Here is a 21,161-nt window from a genome sequence, read left to right as displayed (position 1 = left end):
TACACCCAATTTTTTCTGGTGAGGACTTTCCGTTGATGTCTTTTTTTAGTTATTTGATATCATCTAAGAACCAAACCTTCACTGAAAGCTTTTTCATTTGGACATTTAAGACATTTATTTAGTTTAGCACCATTGACTAATCCCAATAGCATAAGCATCCCTCGTCCCTCTCTCTCCCTCTTTCAACTCCCCACAGACATTTTAGAGTAATGTACAGTACAGGAATATACTAATACGACATAATAAAAAATAATACTACAAAAAATATAACTAAATATGCACGCCAGTTTTAATTTAAAGAATTTGCTAGTGATAATACTAAAGTCTTTAATAGGAATATGTATCTACAGTAAGTTTGTGATGTCCATTGTTAATTATTAAAACTGCACAATATGTGAAAGATTCAATTTTTAGGGTTTGACCCCTGAATGATGGTTGAAGGCACTTGTAGCCTCCCATTGTATTTCTGCACAATTTTTTGGTCAAAATGTCATAATGGCACAACAGTGAAAAAACAAGAGGTCAGGAAAGATTGAATTTAAAGCTACTACAATACTTTTAAATAAAAGTAATATTAAAAGGTGCTGTGCATTTATTAGCTTTATCATAAGAATTCATAAAGAAAATAACAGTGATAGTAATGTCCCAGAGCTTCATGATGTGGACTTTAAATGATGTTCCCCTTTAAAGGCTTGTTTGTCTAAATGCACATGTTGATATTGCAACCATAAACAGTCATGAAATCTAAAAGGGCACTCAGGAATCAAGTCCATTTATTTATGTTTCTCCTATGGCCTCTTAAGCATCAGTACATCCATGGCTTTTCTACTGTAAGTTTTTCCATTGTAATTTTGCAGCCGTGTGTATTCAAAAGGGGTATTCGGATATGGAGATGTAGATGATGAAGATACTCTGGTAGGTTATGCGCCCCTGATCTGACAAAGTAGTGGCTTGTACCCGAAGTCGCACCAGACCGGGCCTTTGTAATGGCATTAAAGTAAAGAGAATGCCTCTTCCTGTCTCGTCCCTGATGCCAAATGGCCTTTCTCCAGTATCATCTCCTTGCTCCAGGATGTTGAAGGAAGTGTGATCCTGGAGAACTCCTGATTCGGAGAAAGCTGACAAACGGGCTACACTGTGCTGAGCTGGTATTCCAAGAGGAAGAGTCAGAAGCTTGTACTGAAGAAGCGGAAAAGAGTTCCCGAAGGCACAATCCCGTCTGGAAGAACACGATCTGTAGCAGGTACTGTGGGCCAATGTATGTGGTAGATGTTTAAATATTATGATGTTTTATACAAACCTGGTATAATTGTAAGGTTTAAATTGATTATGCTAAAAATAAATCTTACCCTGGATTGCGTCCTCTCTGGTAGCTGGCTGGGCAGGGTGTGTCAAGACACTGGTAACCCCCTCTTGTGTTAAAACACATCTGGTTTGCTCCACATTGGACACCTTGTACAGTGCACTCATCGATGTCTATAAAAAGATTGGTTTACAGATTGTTTAAAGCAGAGTATTTTCTTCTCTAGCTCAACTAGCAATTGGCAAAGCCAAGGACATTGGTTCAAACAGGTACATCTATCTGACAATGAATTATATAAGATGTGGAATATGCATGTTTTGTTATTCTAATACAGTACATGCTCAGTCGATTTCAATTGCATTACTAACAACAGCACAAAAAGTGAGTAAAAATTCACCTTTGCATGTTCGGCCATTGGATGATAGTTGGTAACCTGTAGGGCAGATGCACTGGTAGCTTCCAATTGTATTTCTGCACTCGTGTTGGCAAGGCTTTCTAAATGCACACTCGTCGATATCTTTGTAGAAAAATTTATATTTTGAGTTGCGTTACATGTAAATATTCAATAATACATTACAAGTTTGACTACAGTGTAGTGTCACACACCTATGCAAGTGCCGTCTTTGCTTGTATACCCAATTGGACATTCATGCCTGGGACGGCGTGAGGATCCTAAATGTTCAGGATGCACTGAGAGGCGAGTGAGGTAAGGTCGTTCTAGTGTAGAGACCAGTTGAGGGCGGAGTCTAGCTTGCACCCGGGTGTTGTTAGTGAACAAATGTCCTCTCTCGAGCCCAGCACAAGAGCGGCCATCACCAAGAAGAACTGTCCCTGGTGGACACAGGCAGCGGAAACTGCCTGGGACATTACGGCATTGAAAAGCACAAGGGCTCGGCACCTGCGTGCATTCATCAATATCTGCAATCCCAAAAAAACAACAATTCCAAACAACCTCAGTCAATAAATCAACTTTATTAGTTTCCATTTATATATAAAGCTAAATATTTGTGACATTTAACTGATTTAATGAATCTCACCTAGGCAAGGTCGACCTGCACCTTGCGACCGAAACCCTCTGGGACAAACGCATCCATAACCACCAATTGTGTTCTGGCATACTTGACTATAGCGACACATGTGACTGCCATCCTGGCATTCGTCAATATCTGCACACAACAGAAAAACATGTTTATTATCAACTACATTAATCTTTCTAACAAAACAATGGATCTTAAATGGATTAGGAGAGCCTTTGATGCCTTACCTACACATGCTCCATTTTCTGCCGTGGTCATACCAGCTGGGCAGCTGTCAAAACACTGATAGCCTCCATCTGTGTTTCTGCACTGTTGATGTGCTGGACACACACTCCTCAAACACTCATTTATATCTGAGTACAAACAAGCATAGCTTGGAATTAACTTTTTCAATAATATTTTAAAGGACTCATCAGGTCCACCCTCACATGACATGACATGACATGACATGAGTATTATTACGCAGTGTTACTGACCAAGACAGCGATGGCCTACTAGCTGGTATCCTGGGTGGCAGGCGCAGCGATAAGAGCCCAGACTGTTGAAGCACTGCTGCTGGCACGGGGAGATCGCAGACTCCCGACACTCATCCACATCTAAGAAAATATATTTCATTTGTTACAAATGTAATTATGCCAAATTTTAATTGATGGCTGGTCCTATATCTGTGGGATTGTTCCTATGGCTAAAGTTTTTCTAAAATCCAATTAATCATCCAAATAAAATCGTATTTAATAATTAACAAATTAACCTTCACAGCTGGTGCCCACCACACTGGGTTTGAAGCCCGGTCCGCATTTGGCTTGACAGCGATACGTCCCCACAGTGTTTACACAATGCTGGTTGGGATGACACAAGTGGGAACCTTGGGTGCATTCGTCAATATCTGTAAGACAACAAAATCTTGTAAAATTGCCAACAAATTGTGTTTACATATTTCTAACTGTGAATTTACACAGACAAGCTCAGTATCATGCAACACTAGTCTCATCAAGGATGACTAATACTGAACCTGGAACAATCCAGGTTTTTTGCTTAAACTCTGAGAAAGATTTCAATGGGAATGCTTAAAGGGACAATACACTTTATAAAAAAAAAAAAAAAATCATTTTCCAGCTCCCCCAGAGTTAAACATTTGATTTTTATCGTTTTGGAACCCAGCAGCTGATCTCCGGGTTTGGCAGCACCATTTTTTGCATTGCTTAGCATAATTCATTGAGACCATTAGCATTGCGCTCAAAAATAACCAAAGAGTTTTGATAGGTTTCCTATTTAAAACTTGACTCTTCTGTAGTTACAATGTGTACTAAGACCGACGGAATATTAAAGTTGCAATTTTCTAGGCAGATATGGCTATTGAAAGTAACCAAGGGGACTAATTTCGTGCAGTGTGTAATATCACTACGCCTGCTGCAGCCATGTTACGGCAGCAAAGTCCTTGATTATTACGCAAGAATAAAAGTATAGTTTCTAGCCATATCTTCCTAAAAAAGTGCAGTCGGTCTTAGCACACGATGTAATTACAGAAGAGTCAAGTTTTAAATAGAAAAGATATCGAAACTCTTTGGTCATTTTTGAGCGCAATGCTAATGGTCTAATCAGATTCAATGGATTGTGCTAAGCTATGCTAAAAGTACCGCCAGACCAGAAGATATGCTGAATGGATTCCAAAACGGTAAAAATCAAATGTTTAACTCTAGCGGAGCTGGAAAATGAGTGTATTTTCAAAAAGGTGAAGTGTCACTTAAATAAATAGGCCTGACCTTGGCAGGTGTTTGACTCTGTAGACATGGTGAATCCAGAAGGACATGCACATGAGAAACCGCCCATGATGTTATTACACGAATGTGAGCAAGGAGAATCCAAGGCACATTCATCTTCATCTATAAGATTAAAAACAATTTCTAACAACACCACCTAGAATATTTAATAAATATTTAATAAAGCCTAATATACTGCAGGCTTTGAACACTATAATTTAAGCAGTACTTTTTATGATTTTAAACCACTTACCGGCACAGTAAGAGGCTGTGTCCAAGACAAAACCTTTTGGACATGTTTCCCCATCCCCTTCTGCAAAGAAAGTGTGTTTAACTTAAGATATGATTTGAGAAATAAATGTTTTCATCAGTGGATATAAAATAATAAATTCACAGATGTGATGTGAATTCCAGGGCGAAACACTCATAATCTATTTATGAGATTAGGAGCATAAAAGTTTTCAATCATTGATTTTACCTCGATTTCAATCTTTGATTTGACCTTACTCAGTTAATATTAAAGGTATCAAGATTTTATTTGTTCTTTACAATATATAGGATGGTTTTATGTAGAAAACATTAAATCACACAAAAAGACTTTTCCTGGATTTTACATATCTTCAAATAAACCCTGACCTGGTATGAGTAAACTTGCAGTCATACTGAACTCCAGGCTCAGTGTTAAAACGCTGTAGGTGCCAGTTATTCCTGTGAGTCTGAGGAGCTGTAGCAGCGGCCCCTGACGGATCTCTGGACCCTCGAAAACTAGAGAATGATTGCAGCGCAGTGTTAAAGGGTCCCCTTGATCCCACATGTGATTCTGGGAAGACCAGGAATAAAGTTGCCCGGAGCCCGTCTGCACATATGACTCATCAAACTCCTAATGCAAACAGAAAACAAAAGCAACATTCTTCACTGGTTGCTCAAAAGGGTTAAAATTTTGATTAATGATAAAGTCTAAAAAAATAAACCTGTAGGTTGAGATTAGAAGAGACCAGCATTGGAGGTACAAAGCCGTTGATAACAATGTCCACCAATAAAGCCCCTTCTGCATCCAGACCTCTGGCCACATGGGTCAACTTCAAGATCTCTCCTGTCATTTCAAATACAAAGACAAAAGAGACACACAGTGGGTGTTACACTGTGACCTTTAAAGTATAAAGTAAGTGCTTCTGAACAAAGACTCTAACCTGTCTCAAACTCCAGTTGAGATTCCTGTCTGAACTGCCCTTGTGTGAGAGAGTAACCATTTTGGGTCTCTGGTGATTGATAGACGGTCGTCCAGTAAATCGGGGCAAACACAGACACGAGTACTCGCAACAAAGGGCCTGCAATGCAGACAAGTTTCAAAAACAAAGTTACACAAACATCCAATGCAAAACAGAGTTGCTTTTATAGTAATAAAATATTACCAACACTTTTATGCCAAAACACATTGTTGAGTTCCAGACTTTTTACTGTATGTAAAGTAGTTCTTGTTTGCCTGGTTGTCACTCACCAACACTTGGAGGAACGTTCTCCACATGAGCCACAAGAGTGCTGGTGCCATCTGCTGTATTTTCTGTGATATTGGCCTCCATAAAGGCAACTCCAAACTCTTTCTCATTAACCATGCCTATAAGACTGCCCCGTGCACGTCGTGGAGACTCTCCTATACAACAGAAAATGAACAAAAGTAAGTCGAGTGGGTATTATGCATGTTAAACAGTAAGTAATTTGGGGTCCTTTAAACCAGGAATTCTTAAAGTTTTGTGTCCAGGGACCCCTTAAAGGAAAGAAACATATCCAGTTAAAAAATAAAATTTTAATTACAAACCCTTTATTATAAAAGTTATTAAGCATATGCAAACCTCATATTAGCAAACAAAATTTCATATTGAGTCATGTAAATACTACATATGTGCTTTTTAAACAGACATTTAGTTTAAAGGCATAGTTCACTTTAAAATGAAAATTCTGTCATTGTTTACTCATCCTCATGTTGTTCTAAATCTGTATGAATTTCTTTTTCTGATGAACACAAAAGAAGATATTTTGAGAATTGATTGTAAACAAACAGCAGTAAGTGACCATAGACTTCCATACTAGGAATAAAAAAATATGATGGAATTTAATGGGTACCGTCAACTGTGTGCTTACCATCATTTATCAAAATATTTTCTTCATCATTTATCAATTTAAGAAATCTCTTTTTTAAAATGCAGGTCACTTTTGGTAAAGTGGAAATTTTAATCACAAATCAAATTAGTTATAAATTATACAGTTCCCTGTAATTTTGTAAAATTTATGTACATTTGCTTTGTAGAGACTGCTGCAGCATTATTAATCTCAGTGGTTGGTTACTTCAAAATATGTTTGAATAAACTCAGGAATACCTGGGCACAATGACACCTGACATTTCCTGGAATCCACATTCGGACCCTCGCAAGATGGCCCTCCATTGGCTGGTGGTGGATTGTTACAAAATCTGATTCGCTCCTGGATGCCCTGCCCACAGGTGACAGTGCACGGACCCCACTCTTCCCAGTTTGAGTATCCCCCTGGAACTATAATCCCAGCAATAAAATTATAATATTAACCTAAATATAAAGAAACCTGCACACTGTGCCTAAAAACACCCATTTTTGTAATCAGAGTAACACACAATCGCTCATGGCTGATTGCATTAATAAAATGGTGGCATGGTTACTTTTATTATTAAGTTAAAATAATCAATAACAGTTAAATACTATTAATGATGATGAAAAATAATTTTTTCTAAGCAAAATAGTTATGCTATACACTGTAGGTAACAAGTAGGATGTTTGCATGCAGATGGTCTGTCCTCATTGCGTTTATAAGCTTTTTACCATTACACACAGCTTTTCAAATTTTTTTAGATTTTACCTTGTACTTTTAGAGATATCGTTCTTTCTGCAACACCCGCCTCGCTCTCTGCAACACATTTGTAATCACCAGAGTCTCCGTTCTGGAAAACACACAAACACACATTTAACTCACACAAACTTCTCTTTCAAAGCTGCCTGCAGTAGTGAGATGTTTGACAACATACTGTACTCTGAATAGATATTCAAATCTTATTCAAGCATTTTCACTTAAAGTAACAGATAAGAAGTGCTTACTGTGGCACTGTAAAGAGCAAGAGAGCCATTGCGAAGGGGATGAAACCGCAAAGAGCCTAGCAGGGGCTGACCATCTTTGTGCCAGCGTAGCGAAGGAACCGGGTCTCCACTAACAGCACAATCTAACATGGCTGCTTTTCCTTGAATTACAGTCTGAGAGGTGTGGGCTTCCCCTCGAATCACTGGAGGTACTGCAAAGACAGACAGGTATGCTTAAATAACTGCTGTTGTACTGTTGGCTGTGTATTTAAATGAGTTAAAATGGGATTCAGGAAGTCAGATGATACACAAAAGTTAGCAAACATTAAAGTTTGGACAGTTTAAGCCAGGTGGCCTAGGGGAATCTGGAAAGTGCAGAAATCAAATTTTATCCGTATGGCTAGTTTTAGGCAATGCAAATGTGTCCAGTAATTTTCACAATCCCGGCTTTATAGTTTGGTTCTAGTTGTGTGTCAGGATCGTGACAGCCCCATGTGTGTTATATGTAGTCATTGTTATTGTTGACTTTGACCATGTGTTTTTCCTGTCTCGTGTCTTGACCCCTTCTTGTCTCTTTGATAATAATCCTATTATTGTTTCATGATTATCACCTGTTGTCCTTTTGATTTACTCACTTATTTAATGCACTTTTGTTTGCTATCCTATGCTTAAAGAAAGAGAATAGATACGTTTTTAGCCAATTGCTAAAGATGGCTACAGAATCAACAGATCTTGTCTCAACCGGCAGATCATTTCACAGATGTGGAATAGATCCAGAGAAGGTATGTGATAGCATTTTTTTTCCCTTTTTGGGATGGCACCACAAGATGTTGCTCGTTGGCAGAGCGCAGGGATCTGGAGGGTACCTAAGCCTGTATAAGCAAGTGAAGGTAAGTGGGTGCTGACCCAGTGGTGGCTTTAAAAACCAGGAGCAGAAATGCGAGCTACTATAGGATGCCAGTGTAACCTGACAAAGAGAGGGTGAAGTGCGCCCTTTTTGGCTCATTAACTCTTTCACCGCCATTGACGAGATATCTCGTCAATTAAGAGAAAACGCTTCCCCGCCAATGACGAGATTTTCCGTCTTACCGCAATACCGCTATTATTTACCGCTTATCCATTCCGCAACTTTTTAAACCCGGAAGTATTGCCCTATGGCAAGCGGCTGCATGTCCGTGTCTGTTTTAAAGATCGCTCTGAATGGGATCTCTATGAAAAGTCCGTCACAAAAATGTAATTATCTCTGCTTTTTGCTCAAAATGTGGTGTTTTTGCAGAAACCTACCCATATTCAAAAGCTGATTACAAAAGAACCACTGAAGGTAGGATGAAACGTTTTTTTGTTTGAAAGCAAAGGGTCTGTTCTTTCATTTGGTATATTGTATGTTTATATATTTAAAGAAGAACATTTTCTGGAAGGCATTAAACTTTGGTGAAAATCATGAAAAACGCTGGCGCTGGCTGGCAACTTTTTTTAAAAACGCTGGCGGTGAAAGAGTTAAAGACCACTCTTGCCACTGGATTCTGGATCATCTGTAGAGGTTTATTTGTGCAGGCTGGGAGTCTGGCCCATAGAGCATTACAATAGTCCAGTCTTGACAGGACAAGACCCTGGACTAGGACTTGTGTAGCATGCTCAGTTATGAAAGGTCTAACTTCTCTAATACTGTATTGTAAAGGATGAATCTACAGGAGCGGATGGTACTGGCAACATGATCCTTGAAGCTATGCGGATCATTAATTACCACTCCTAGTTTACTGGCTGTCCTGGAAGGAATAGTGGTCGAAGAACCTAGATGAATGGAAAGGTGATGAATCTTGGGGCCAGTCGATATCACAAGCAGTTCCGTTTTTTTTTTTCAAGTTTGAGCTACAGATTATGATCCTTCATCCAGAATGAGATGCCACTTAGGCCTTCTGAGATGCAGGCGGAAACCGTTGGATCGTCAGGCAGGAATGACAAGTGGAGTTGTGTGTAATCCGCAAAGCAGTGGTGGGAAAAGCCATGTTTCCAAATTACAGAACCTAGGGATGTCATGTATATAGAAAAGACCAGTAGTCCAAGCACTAAGACCTTGAGGTACCCCAGTATTGAGATTGAGGGTTTAGAGACGAAATATTTCCAGGATACTCTAAATTACCTGCCTAAGAGGTAAAACTTGAACCATAGTAGCACCGTTCCAGAGACACCCATAGCCTTAAGGGTCGACAGGATGTGGTGATTGACAGTGTCAAAAGCGCATATAGATCCAGTAGGATCAGTACAGATAATTTGGAGGCTCCCCTTACCTGCCTTAGGGCTGCAATGACTGAGAGCAGTGCAGTCTCAGTGGAGTGACCACTCTAAGCCAGAGGTTATTTTGTATTAAGAAAATGGAGAGCTGGTCAAAAACCACATGCAAGAGTTTTCGCAATAAAGGGAAGGAAAGATACCGGCCTGTAGTTTTCTAACATTGCAGGCCTTAGTATGAGTTTGTTCAGCAGCAGTGTTATTCGGGTCTCTTTGAAAGCTGTGGGGAATGTACCAGTGGAGATAGATAGAGTTATGTACCAGTGGAGAGAGATAGAGTTTATGTTGTGGGTGAGAGCAGGAATAACCGACTGAAAATGTTCTGAAGGAGATGGGTGGGGATGGGATCTAGTAGGCAGGTACCTTGGAACCTTGGAAACCTCAAGAGTTTCTGTTTGGTCTTTAGACTCCTGTTGAATGTAGTTTCACCTCCTGGTGGGTTTTATTTTTCCCTGTTTTGTTTAATAAAATCTTTGTGTTTTACCTGCTGTCTGAATCTGGGTATATTCATGGATTCCTGACAGTAAATGTTACTGATTTTGAATGTAAGGAAGCAATAGCTATTACTGAACCTTTACAGCTGTCATATTACATGGTTGGGTACTACACAATCTAAAATATTAAATATTCAGTTAAATTCACAATTTTTCCTTATTTTGCAAAGCAAATATTTTGCAAAAGCAGATATGTGACACAGAGTTGTGCATGCAAATAGGGTTTACAAAAATAAGATCAAAGAACACATACCTCTGACACGCACAAATGATAGCGTCCGTATGGAGCCTACAACATTCTCTGCAATGCAGACGTAAGTTCCACCATCACTTACAGTGACGTTCTCAATAAACAGTGAACTTATACCAGATTCATCAACACTTACACCTACAAACAGAAGATGTGTCAGATCAGGTCATTTGGATGCATGCTTGTGGTAAAATAGATGCACCGCTCATACATCTACCTGTATAAGGCCTGTTGTTGGCTGTCCAGGTTATTGTGGGTGGTGGAGTACCCTGAGCATGACAGGAAAGGGTGAGACTTTGACCTGTATTGATTGTCACATCACCAGGTAGCTCTTTAAAAGCAGGTCTCATGTTGACTGACAGCCGAATGTCTCGTCGGGCTGTACCAGCAGTGTTTGTAGCCACGCAGGTGAAGAGACCTGCATCACCATTCTAAGACAAAGTAACAAATCAAAATGACTTATGAAATAAAATACATATGCCAAATGTGAAAAATGTTTTAATTAGAGATATTTCAGAACCCTAAACTAGATTCTCAATTTGAACAATTATGCCAGAATATTAAATCAACATCAAATACAAAACTAGTTTCATGTGGAGTGCCCTTTAAAACATCTTAGAAAAGAAAGATTGTTTTTATGTTAGAGAGTAATATGAGTCTTGGGGTCAGGAAGTTCCTCTTCTTACTTTTTCTGAGCACATAAGGAGTATAAGGTATGACCATAGACTGTAAAAAAATATGGACTTAGTGTCCATGATGTCACCCATAGGTTTTGTGATGAGCTTTTTTGAAGCCAATATTTGGCAGAGCCTGCAGTCGCCATCTAGGCAATGCGTCAATGTGCAATCACGGATAACCGAAAATGGGTAAAGAGGCAAGATGTGGATGAAGCTGAAGTGGCTGGTTGCTGAAACCACAGCTGCTTAACTTGATAGTTAAGCATATATCTCATCATCATCTCTAGTTTGAGCCAATAACACAAAAAATTTCTTTCCCAGACATAATATACAAACAAACTGACCTCTGCTCTTTCGATTATCAGTTCTCCAGACCTCAGCAAAGTGAATTTGCCTGGCAGGTTTGACACAGGGACACCCTGTTTCTCCCAGCTCACCCTGGGCTCTGGAAGACCCTGCGCTGCACATGGCAACAGTGCTTGAAATCCCTGGATGACGGACATCTCTGACTGACCAGCAGAAATGACAGGTGGGGCTAAGAGGAAAGACACATATAGATGAGTAGGTGACCAAACAAAGGAAGATTCAATACCTGAAAAAACAGTCACTTAATTCTTGTTAAACTCTCTAACCAACATAAAACAAATATTTCTTTTTTGATTTTGTGAAACTCACTTTGTAGGATCAGTCTGATGTCCTGGCTGGCTCTACCAGCATTGTTTCGGGCTGAGCAAGTGTAGATTCCTGCATCGCTGCGCTGCGTGCTGCTGATGTGCAGCGTGCCATTGGAGAAGAGTCTCAGGTGGGTACCCTCCAACACGGGCCTACGCTCCCTGTGCCAGGTCACATCTGGCTTTGGCTGGCCATCAGCAGTACACTCCAAACTGATCGGCTGGCCGAGAACTGATGTGTACTCAAGACGAGGAACAGACAGCACTGGGGGAACTGTCACCCAAAATAGTGAAAGACTTAGTGAGAGACTTTTCATAATTTCTGCTTCTAGGCTTGAAGCAAACTTGTAATCCCACTGCAAAGAAGCCTGCTAGGGAATTAAGAAAGACATTCTCAAAAAAAAAACATGATTTACCTTGCAAAACTAGATGGGTTCTTCCCATAGCCGTGCCTGCTTCATTCTGTGCAAGACACTGATATGTTCCAGCATCTCCTAGGGTGACCCGTGAGAACTTCAAAGCTCCGTTGGAAAGTACTGCAAGTCTATGACCTGAAAAATAGACAAAATATTAATAAACATGATTGACAATGGAGTTGTTTGACACTTCCCATATCCCCTGTATAAGACATTTTCACTTATACCCCAAAGAAAATCACTTCTGTTCTTTTTTCTTAGCATTAAACCTTCCATGACCAAACATCCATTGTTTTTAATCGCCAGCCTATTACCTACCTGTCGCAACAGGGACACCTTCTCGCTGCCATGTAATGGTGGGTCTGGGGAAGCCATGCACATCACATGGCAAAACTACAGAATGATGTAACATCACCTGAACTTCCTCTGCCATGGGCCTGATTTCTGGGGGCTCTTTCAAAACAGACAGACCAAACAAAGTGTAAACATGTTTTGACCAATACCTGAATTCAGAAGATAATTTTAAACTTATTCGACTAGAATAGTAACATTATAGCTCTTACCTTGAACAGTAAGAGTGATTTGTTTGTAAGCCACGCCAACTGAGTTACGCGCCGAACAGGTGTATTTGCCAGTGTGACTTGGCGTGGCTGCCAGGATCTCAAGAGCACCTACATCAAAATATCAAAATTTCAATTTAGAAAGGATAGGCATTGCAACAGGCATCAGAAGAATAGTTGTAGCATGAAGAGGTCTGTTGCAGACGCACCTGTGGGAAGCACACGGTAACTACCACCTCGAGCGCCCAGTTGCATCCAGTTCTTATTCCAGCTGATAATGGGCTCTGGGCTGCCAGTGGCGTGACACGGCAACACGACAGGTGACATTTTAACAGCTGTAACACTGCTGATGTCATCTTTAATTGAAGGAGGAACTGGAAAATATTAAGAAAACAGTTAGGACTGTACGAGTTTACATTAGATTGTATTCACAATGGCCCATGAAAATATCTTAACTTGAGTCACACTCTCTGAATGCCATTACGTTAGATGTAAAGTGGAATCAACAAGCAAAAAAAGCTAAATATTTTCTCAAAACATGAAATAACTGGTGTTAATATGATTTTATAATATGATAATATTAAGTGTCCTTAAAATTCAGACATGGGTCCTAGCAGAGTAACTTTCAATAACTTTTGACACTTATATGTCCTAATAGGAAATGAAATGGTAATATCAAACCTTGCAGAATGACTTCTATGACCCTTCGCTCTTCTCCAACTTCATTGGTCACTGTGCATTCAAAGTAGCCCGCGTCCTCTTCAGATGGGGCGGTAATAATCAGAGAGCCAGAGGACATTAACCTAAGGTAAAGATTCATACAAATTATGAAAGCAACAAAAACTATTTCATATCTGCAGATACATTGTTTTTTAAAGCTATGTTGACATGAACTCTAGCTTCTGGGGGTTAAAATAAACAGAACATATATTAGTGTTTCATTACTTAAAGCACTTGTACTAGTACCTGTAAGCACCAGACTGAAGTTCCACATCAAGGGGCGTACCGTTCCTCTTCCAGTTGATCTGAGGGGCAGGTATACCTGTGCTCTCACAACTTAAAACTGCTCTCTGACCTGTGACCACTGTTACATTAAAGGGGCCTGGGCTGATTGAGGGTCCAACTAAAATAAATTAAGATAGGAAAGGCAAAATTAGCGATGTTATAGTTAAAAGCAATGCAGTACAATATCTTACTCATACAACAATACTCATAAATGTTGTTTATGAAAACGTTTGATGTAAAGTGTGTAGCACTGAGTTGCAAATGAACTTTACTACTGTAATTATTAACTTTTAAGTTACTTAACATGCTTGTGTTTACGTAAGTTGAAGTTAAATGACATCAAACTGACAATAACCACAAAATCGTACCTGACAGCTCAGCATATACAGTAAAACATAATAGGGAGTTTTGAATGCTTTTAATGTACTGCTCAATAACAGATCTAACCAAGACAAGTTACTGTATGGATTGCAGCTTTAAATTTACATTTGACATGTTCCTACAACAAAGTCCTAGTGTTGTACAGTACCGTAAACTTTCAGGTCCATGCCACGATGATCTGATCCTGCCTGATTCGACACGCTGCAGTAATACCGACCCGCATCAGACAGATGCACAGACTCGATACGCAAAGAGCCCTCTGACAGCTGTGTGAATCTGTGTGACCCAATTCAGTAGATGAGCCAGTTTCAAAAACGTTCAAATCAAATGTTTTATGAAACATGACATTTAATCGGTGTTTAATCGGCAAGCTTACCTTCCATTATAAAGTGGAACTGGGCCTCCATCTTTCCTCCATAAAACAGAAGAGGAATCCTCTCCTTCCACCTCACAGGGCAGCACTGCATCCTGACTCACATGTGCTATGATCAGTGAACTGCCTGCTTTGATGACTGGTGGCACTGGGGGAATATAATACTGTATGTTGGCTTTAAACCAAAGCGAATGATGTTTGGCTCATAAAAACTACTGTTATTAAATAAACAGTTCACCCAAAAACATACTTACCTGTATTTGGACCCCAATATCATGTATTACTGTTTTGTGAACAAACCATGTATTGACCACTTGTGCACTATATATAAAGACTTCCAAAGCCATATGACAACTTTTGTGTGAATAATAAAAAACATTAAAAATTTAATAAAAGTCTTATGTATAGCTCCAAAATCACATTTTACAGTCATTGCTTAAAGCTTTTCACCCCCCATCACTACGATTTCTTTGCTTAGAAAGACAGAGACATCAGTTTTTGTGCTACACTGAAGAAGGTTAAGTCATATGGGATTGGAATTAAATGGGACAGCCATTTTGGGGGGTGAACTACTATACCCCTTACGGACAACTTACGAAGAATCTCTACGGTGTAGAACAGACTGGTGCTGCCGGCAATGTTGGTAACCACACAACTGTACTGTCCACTGTCTTGGGTCCTGACATCTTCAATTTCCAGATACTGTCCACCAGCAATGGTCTGAATTCGACCTCCCAACTAAGACACAGGATAGCCAGGTTACTGATATTGGACCAGACGCAATAGTTACTGATATTGTCTATGCGAAATGTACGCACATAAATCTATCCTCACCTGTAGTTTGACATCATCCTTGTACCACTCGATCTCTGGAGGAGGGTCACCATCAGTTTGACACTCCAGTGTCAAATGACCTTTGGCTGGTACCGACACGGTTCTGATGTCATTGGAGCCCAGCAACGTGGGTGGAACTGAAAGTGATTGAACAACAAAAAAGATGCTACTGTATCTAACTTTTATTACTGTGGGTGGGTTCCTATTCATGACATGTTATAGAGAAAGCTTTCACCAGCATAAATTTCCAGCTACAGTAGTCTAGTTGGTGGTGGGCAATCGAAATACTGTACAGCTAGCCAACCAGGCATCACATTCTTTCTAAAGATGCTGGTTGACCAAAATGGCTATATAGAGAAGAAGCTTGTTCCTCAAATAAGCAAACCAGCATCACATTCTATAGACCAGGAACCAAACCATGAAAAGCTATGTTGATGAACAGCTATGTTGTTTGCATTAAAGCATAGTTACAATATTTAATGCTTAGTAAGGATCAACTTTAGGTTTACTCACCTTGAATGCCCACCCAATGGTTTCTGCCATCTTCTCCTGCTGGGCTAGTGGCAAGGCAGGTATACAGACCTGCATCCTCCACCTACTCCATAACATGACAGCATACACAATGCATTAACCAAAACACATTAAATGGCTAGTTAAAATAACTAGTTTTTCTCTCTCTCTCTCTCTCTCTCTCTCTCTCTCTCTCTCTCTCTCTCTCTCTCTCTCTCTCTCTCTCTCTCTCTGACTTATTCTGCACCTGAACTTTGTTGATCCTGAGAAGCTGCCCAGCTCTCTCTATTGTTGCCATGCTGTCCTGTAAGGGGCGCCCATCTTTTAGCCAGCTGAGGGTTGGAGGCGGCTGACCAGTGGCGATACACTCCAGCTCCAGCACACTGTCCACAGCAACCAGCAGCTCATTAGGAGATGAAGAATCAGATATCTTGGGGGGCTCTACAATGAAAATGCACAAATAAATCAGATTTGAGTAAGAAAAACTCTTTGCTAAAATACCTGTTTAGACCAAAACTAGTGCAGGTCTGGTGCTGGTCTAATTGGTGGTACTGTTTACTAATATTGTGCTCTTTCAATGATGTTAAGAAAGTCTCAAGTGTGTCACATTCAGTAAAGATTGGAATTGATTCAAATTTCCAAGATCATCCGCCTATTTTACATTTTTAAACTTAATTTTAGAAGAAACAACAAAGACAAAGTTGATCATAAAATGAAACAACATCTGAGATCGCCTTGAATCTCATGAGGTTTGAAAGAGAAACCACTTTCCACGGTTTTCCTCTGGGCTTTATTAGTCCAACCAACATCTTTACATTGTTTAGGCTGCCAAGCTCATCAAGTTCACACTACTCTACCAGGCTGTAGTAATGAAAAAAAAGAGCATTTCTTGGAACATTTTTTAAGGGCCTAGGTGTTTTCAGCCATATAAAATAGTCTCTGGTATCCCTAGAATGTATCTGTAAAGTTTCAGTTCAACTATGCGTTCATAAGGTGGAGTCTGTGAGCAGTTATGAGTGGGCGTTAATCAATGTGACATCACATTGCTTGGGGATCCAAAACAGCCTGTTTTGTGTGACTGTTGCAGTTTAAAGGAGATTACACTAAGAAGAATAGATAGATTTATAATAACAGGATGTTTCTGCACACACAGGCGACTTTAAAAAGTGAATTTTTGTAGGTAAGGTGCTATGATTTTTAATGTCTAGTTTGATTAAAAGCCACCAACATCACCTTCCAAAATGTCACATGTAATAAACCAGTTTTCTCATTTTTGAATTCCTTTTTGTTATTATAAACCTGTTCCGATTGTCTTTTACACTAAGTGCAAATAATGTCCCTTGTTGGCAAATTCTATTTACAGTAGCTCCGCCCACCAATGTCTGGTTGGACCATTCAAGTTTAAAAAATATGCGCAAAATTAAATATTATTAGTGAGGTCAGCAGTAGTGATGTCCATAGTTTGAATCAGCCTCATAGCAACCTCTTTCTTCTCACTTTTCCTATCACATATTACTTAAAAAATGATTTTTTTTATCTTCAATAAAAAATTAGCAAAATGTTTGAAAAGGGAAATTGTCTAACAAATGTTGTATTTTTTGGGTAGGGTTAGGGTGTAAGTAGGGCTTTTATTTTCCTGCTACCATTTTTTGTTAATTCTGGAAGGAAAAACAGTATTGTTTCATATTAGCTTGCATACTTTTAAAACAAAATTCAAACCAATACCTAGCACGGTCAGGTTGAAGGTCTTTGTACTGCTTCCTGCTTGGTTGCTTGCCACACAGCTGTATAGTCCTCCGTCACTTGGGCCCACATCAGAGAGCAGAAAGCGAGTTTCCTGTCCATCTAGCAGAAGATTGCGGTGCAGTGAGAGCGGTTGACCATCTTTCATCCAGGACAGAGTTGGTGGGGGTACACCACGAGCTTCACAGGTCAGCGTTACTGAAGATCCTTGGACCACAGCCACCTGTTCTGTCGGCTCGGTTCGCTCCACAGCAGGAGGAGCTACAAACACACACAATAATTATTAGTGTCTCTCAACCAGGGGGCCCATTAGCGTGCCTAGACAATTTCAAAAAGGACATGAAGTAAACGAAAAAATAAGATTAAATGAATTAATTGTAACTATTTAATAAACATTTTAGCTGTACCTTGAACTTGCAGGTCAAAATTTAACTCGGCTAATCCAGCTTGGCTGCGTGCAACGCAGGTATAGATGCCCGAATCAGACAACTGCACCTGTGAAATCCTGCACCAACACACAGATACAAGACTCCATCAATCTAATGTAACATTAGCAGTAATAGCACTAAGCTCAAACAGATTTCCTCTGTGTGCAGCTGACCTGAGAACAGAATCTGCAGAAAGAAGGCGGATGCGAGGTGACAGGAGCAACGAATGACCGTCTCTCAGCCAGCTGATTTGAGGCTGGGGGTTTCCAGTTGCTTTGCACTCCAGTGTAACCATGCTGTGCTGAGTAGTGTGCACCTGACGCGGGACGCTGGTCTCCCCACTTATGGAGGGAGGAACTGAAATAAGGCAATTATTAAGAAAAGGGGGAACATAGACTCATAAATGTGTACAGTGCATACTAAAATACACAAAGCTTCTCTCACTTGATACAAACAAGGTATAGATCTTGCTCTCTTGGCCAGCTGAGCTGACAGCCAGGCACGTGTATGTTCCCGAGTCATCTTGTCGCAGATTTAGAAACGTTAAAGTGCTGCCATCTGGTGAGATACTGTAACACACATCAGCATATATCCTTAATTTATTGAAACTGAACTATAAACAAACTTTATAAATGTAAAAATATTTTTATACAAAAGTGGATTTTAAAGTCTTACTCTATATGCTCCATGTTGCTGTTCTCCAGGGTGATTCCGTTCTTCAGCCAGCTCACTTTAGGAGTGGGGGTGCCCGTCACCTGGCATTCAAGACTAAGCTCCTCCCCCACAGGTGAGCTGACCTCTGATGGGCGGCCAGAGTCTATTATGGTGGGTGATGCTGATGTGGCAAAATAAATTGAGTTACTCAGAGCTCCACAAGCTACACAGATCAAGAAACATGGCTGAGGTGATACTGTGATTAATATTTTACCATGTAGAGTAAGTAAATAGTCTTTCTGGGTCTGTCCTTCACTGTTCTTGGCTATGCAGGTGTAAGTGCCCGCATGAGAGAGCTGCAAAGGGCCTAATTCCAGTCTGTTTCCTCTCACTGACCAGTTCCACTGCAAACTGCTTTCTACACATACAAGGACAACGAGGGAGGGATTGTAACGTTTCCTTATGTGTTTATAACACATTTTATTTCAAAGTTTTAGAAGTAGTTTACTGACCAATAGGAGAGCCATCCTTTAGCCAGGCAATGCTGGGTAGAGGTACACCAGACGCCTCACAGATGAGCGTGATGTGGGAGCCAAGATTATGAGTAAGGGTCTCGTGAAGAGGACCCTCCATCACAGGAGGAACTAAAAAAGGCACAGGAAATAAGAATTAGAAACACTTGAATGAAAGGTTTCTCAAATATGTTTCTCATGGTCTGGTATGTTGGTTGTATGTTTAACTCTTTCCCCACGAGAAAACATTTGCTTAAAAAAAGTGTTCCTGATGAATTTTTATGTTAATCTGCAATTATCCACTAGATGGTGCACTTACCCAATTTATAAAAAAATCATTTACTCATTTTAAACTTTGTGTATGTTTTGATAATCGTTCTGAATCTGATTTATTACAAAATTTCTTAAAAATGCTAATATTTTGAGAATTTTATTTTAATATTTTTAAAGAAAAATACCCATATTTAAGAGTTTATAAGCAGATAATTTTTTTTCCCGTTTTGTTTGTTTTTTATTGTTTGTTTGAAAGCAGAGGGTCTGTTCTTTCATTTGATATATTTGTGTTTATATATTTTTAGAAGACATTTTGTGAAAATCACAAAAAATGCTGGCGGGCAACTTTTCAAAAAATGGCTGAATGAGTTAAATGTAAAATTACTATATAATTGTTAAATTGTTATAAATTATTTTATTAGAAAACTAACATTTTATTTAAGAAAAAATATTTTTGTAATGGAATACTTGGACTGAATAATGAAAAAGCAACCAGGGTGAGTCCATAATAGATAGAAATTTAGTATTGTTTAGTACGCGTCCCAAAGTGAGACCCCAAAAAGCCGCTTGATAAAATGCAAAGAGCACAATTTTGCTAATTTTAGACAAAGGTGGCTGATATGAAGTTTCTAGAATATAACATGCCTTTGATTTATTTTGGATACTTACATTCCCTTACATATTTGGTGTGTCATAGCATTGATGACTTTACTTTTACAATTAAATACAAATAAAAGACTGATTGAGTATTTGTTAACTTTTTAAACACACTTTGAGGAAAAATTATTTGAAATTGTCACTAGTACAAAAACTGAAACTGGGATAGTACTTTTTTAAAAAGTGTACCACCCCAGTGATTTTATACCTTTTTCTGAGTGTTTATGGTATGTTGTAAATAGTGTAAATTCAATATATAAATGTTTAAAGCAATTTCTTCATGTTGTGTCTTTAGGACTAGAAAAACAACTCACCATGAACTGTTACTCTAAAGGTGCGATCTACTTGGCCAGCAATATTGGACACCTTACAGGTATACACGCCCCCATCAGCCACCTAAGGGAAAAGTCAAATAGTTGTCCAAAGCACACACAGATGTAAACAATGTAATGACTATAGCAGTGCTCAAATTAAATCAAGTCACCATGACAAGGCAGCAGACCCAGAATGGCAAAACATTACTAACTGGATCATTTATATAATACTAATGCTATTTATTCCCAAATGGTTGTGTTTAAAGACTGGAATCTAGTTTATTAAACATTTCAGCACTATCTTCATTTGTCAGCATTATCTTTACTAAATTGAAAATATTTGTGCCTAATGCCTTATGGGGGTTCTGGATCACCCCAGCCCTCCTTCAATTTGAGCACTGGAATATACTGTAGACTGCTACAGTAGATCTTGAGTTTGATAGTGTTTCTTTGCTCACCTGCACCCCGACTATTTCCAGCTGCTGGCGGTCAATTGTTAAACCATTCCCAGCAGCCAGCTGGAGTCCATTACGATACCATGTGACCTCTGGTTCAGGGACGCCACGAGCCTCACAGCGCAGAATCAGTGATGACCCAACCTGAGGTGTCATGATCTCTGACTCAGAGTCTAGACGTGGCACCAGTGTAGGTAGGTCTAGACAGATGAACCAAATATAATAATGTTAACTAAAAGCGAACCAATTCTTTCATTCAAACTACATACAAGTGATAGACAGAAGGCCAACAATTAGGGTCCCTACAGATCACTGACCATAGACAGTAAGCATAATGCTTTTCTGGTCTTGCCCAGCCGAGTTTGTGGCTGTGCAGACATATTGACCGGCATCCTGCTGTCCAGCCCGAGGCAACTGTAGCATCTGACCACCTTTGGAAAGAATATTTGCACATTTACAACCAC

The 21,161-nt window shown here is 39.5% G+C and overlaps 1 protein-coding gene across 1 annotated transcript in view; it reads right to left on the bottom strand.

Moving 5' to 3' along the window:
* Positions 1-209: 209 nt before the first annotated feature.
* Positions 210-21,161, bottom strand: part of hmcn2 (hemicentin 2) — an 83,803-nt gene continuing 62,851 nt past the window's right edge. The window contains exons 39-81 of the mRNA XM_073816235.1: positions 21,015-21,128; positions 20,701-20,897; positions 20,243-20,324; positions 18,999-19,130; positions 18,761-18,904; positions 18,508-18,667; positions 18,277-18,401; positions 18,006-18,189; positions 17,812-17,909; positions 17,387-17,665; positions 15,909-16,102; positions 15,665-15,746; positions 15,152-15,288; positions 14,914-15,055; positions 14,321-14,465; positions 14,093-14,220; positions 13,525-13,681; positions 13,240-13,361; positions 12,768-12,932; positions 12,562-12,669; positions 12,317-12,451; positions 11,999-12,133; positions 11,587-11,856; positions 11,256-11,446; positions 10,452-10,665; positions 10,238-10,372; positions 7,223-7,413; positions 6,987-7,068; positions 6,476-6,646; positions 5,599-5,751; positions 5,291-5,428; positions 5,072-5,193; positions 4,737-4,980; positions 4,354-4,413; positions 4,104-4,223; positions 3,092-3,226; positions 2,817-2,936; positions 2,568-2,693; positions 2,341-2,469; positions 1,910-2,221; positions 1,701-1,820; positions 1,350-1,476; positions 210-1,246 (exon numbers count right to left, since the gene is read on the bottom strand). Coding sequence (XP_073672336.1) covers positions 868-1,246; positions 1,350-1,476; positions 1,701-1,820; positions 1,910-2,221; positions 2,341-2,469; positions 2,568-2,693; positions 2,817-2,936; positions 3,092-3,226; positions 4,104-4,223; positions 4,354-4,413; positions 4,737-4,980; positions 5,072-5,193; positions 5,291-5,428; positions 5,599-5,751; positions 6,476-6,646; positions 6,987-7,068; positions 7,223-7,413; positions 10,238-10,372; positions 10,452-10,665; positions 11,256-11,446; positions 11,587-11,856; positions 11,999-12,133; positions 12,317-12,451; positions 12,562-12,669; positions 12,768-12,932; positions 13,240-13,361; positions 13,525-13,681; positions 14,093-14,220; positions 14,321-14,465; positions 14,914-15,055; positions 15,152-15,288; positions 15,665-15,746; positions 15,909-16,102; positions 17,387-17,665; positions 17,812-17,909; positions 18,006-18,189; positions 18,277-18,401; positions 18,508-18,667; positions 18,761-18,904; positions 18,999-19,130; positions 20,243-20,324; positions 20,701-20,897; positions 21,015-21,128 — 6,704 coding nt within the window. The 3' untranslated portion in view covers positions 210-867. The remainder of the gene's footprint in view (positions 1,247-1,349; positions 1,477-1,700; positions 1,821-1,909; positions 2,222-2,340; positions 2,470-2,567; positions 2,694-2,816; positions 2,937-3,091; positions 3,227-4,103; positions 4,224-4,353; positions 4,414-4,736; positions 4,981-5,071; positions 5,194-5,290; positions 5,429-5,598; positions 5,752-6,475; positions 6,647-6,986; positions 7,069-7,222; positions 7,414-10,237; positions 10,373-10,451; positions 10,666-11,255; positions 11,447-11,586; positions 11,857-11,998; positions 12,134-12,316; positions 12,452-12,561; positions 12,670-12,767; positions 12,933-13,239; positions 13,362-13,524; positions 13,682-14,092; positions 14,221-14,320; positions 14,466-14,913; positions 15,056-15,151; positions 15,289-15,664; positions 15,747-15,908; positions 16,103-17,386; positions 17,666-17,811; positions 17,910-18,005; positions 18,190-18,276; positions 18,402-18,507; positions 18,668-18,760; positions 18,905-18,998; positions 19,131-20,242; positions 20,325-20,700; positions 20,898-21,014; positions 21,129-21,161) is intronic.

Source organism: Paramisgurnus dabryanus, chromosome 11 (assembly GCF_030506205.2).
Source record: "Paramisgurnus dabryanus chromosome 11, PD_genome_1.1, whole genome shotgun sequence".
Classification (NCBI taxonomy): domain Eukaryota; kingdom Metazoa; phylum Chordata; class Actinopteri; order Cypriniformes; family Cobitidae; genus Paramisgurnus; species Paramisgurnus dabryanus.
Note: the sequence above shows the minus strand (reverse complement) of the source record. Positions and strands in the feature narration are given on the sequence as shown.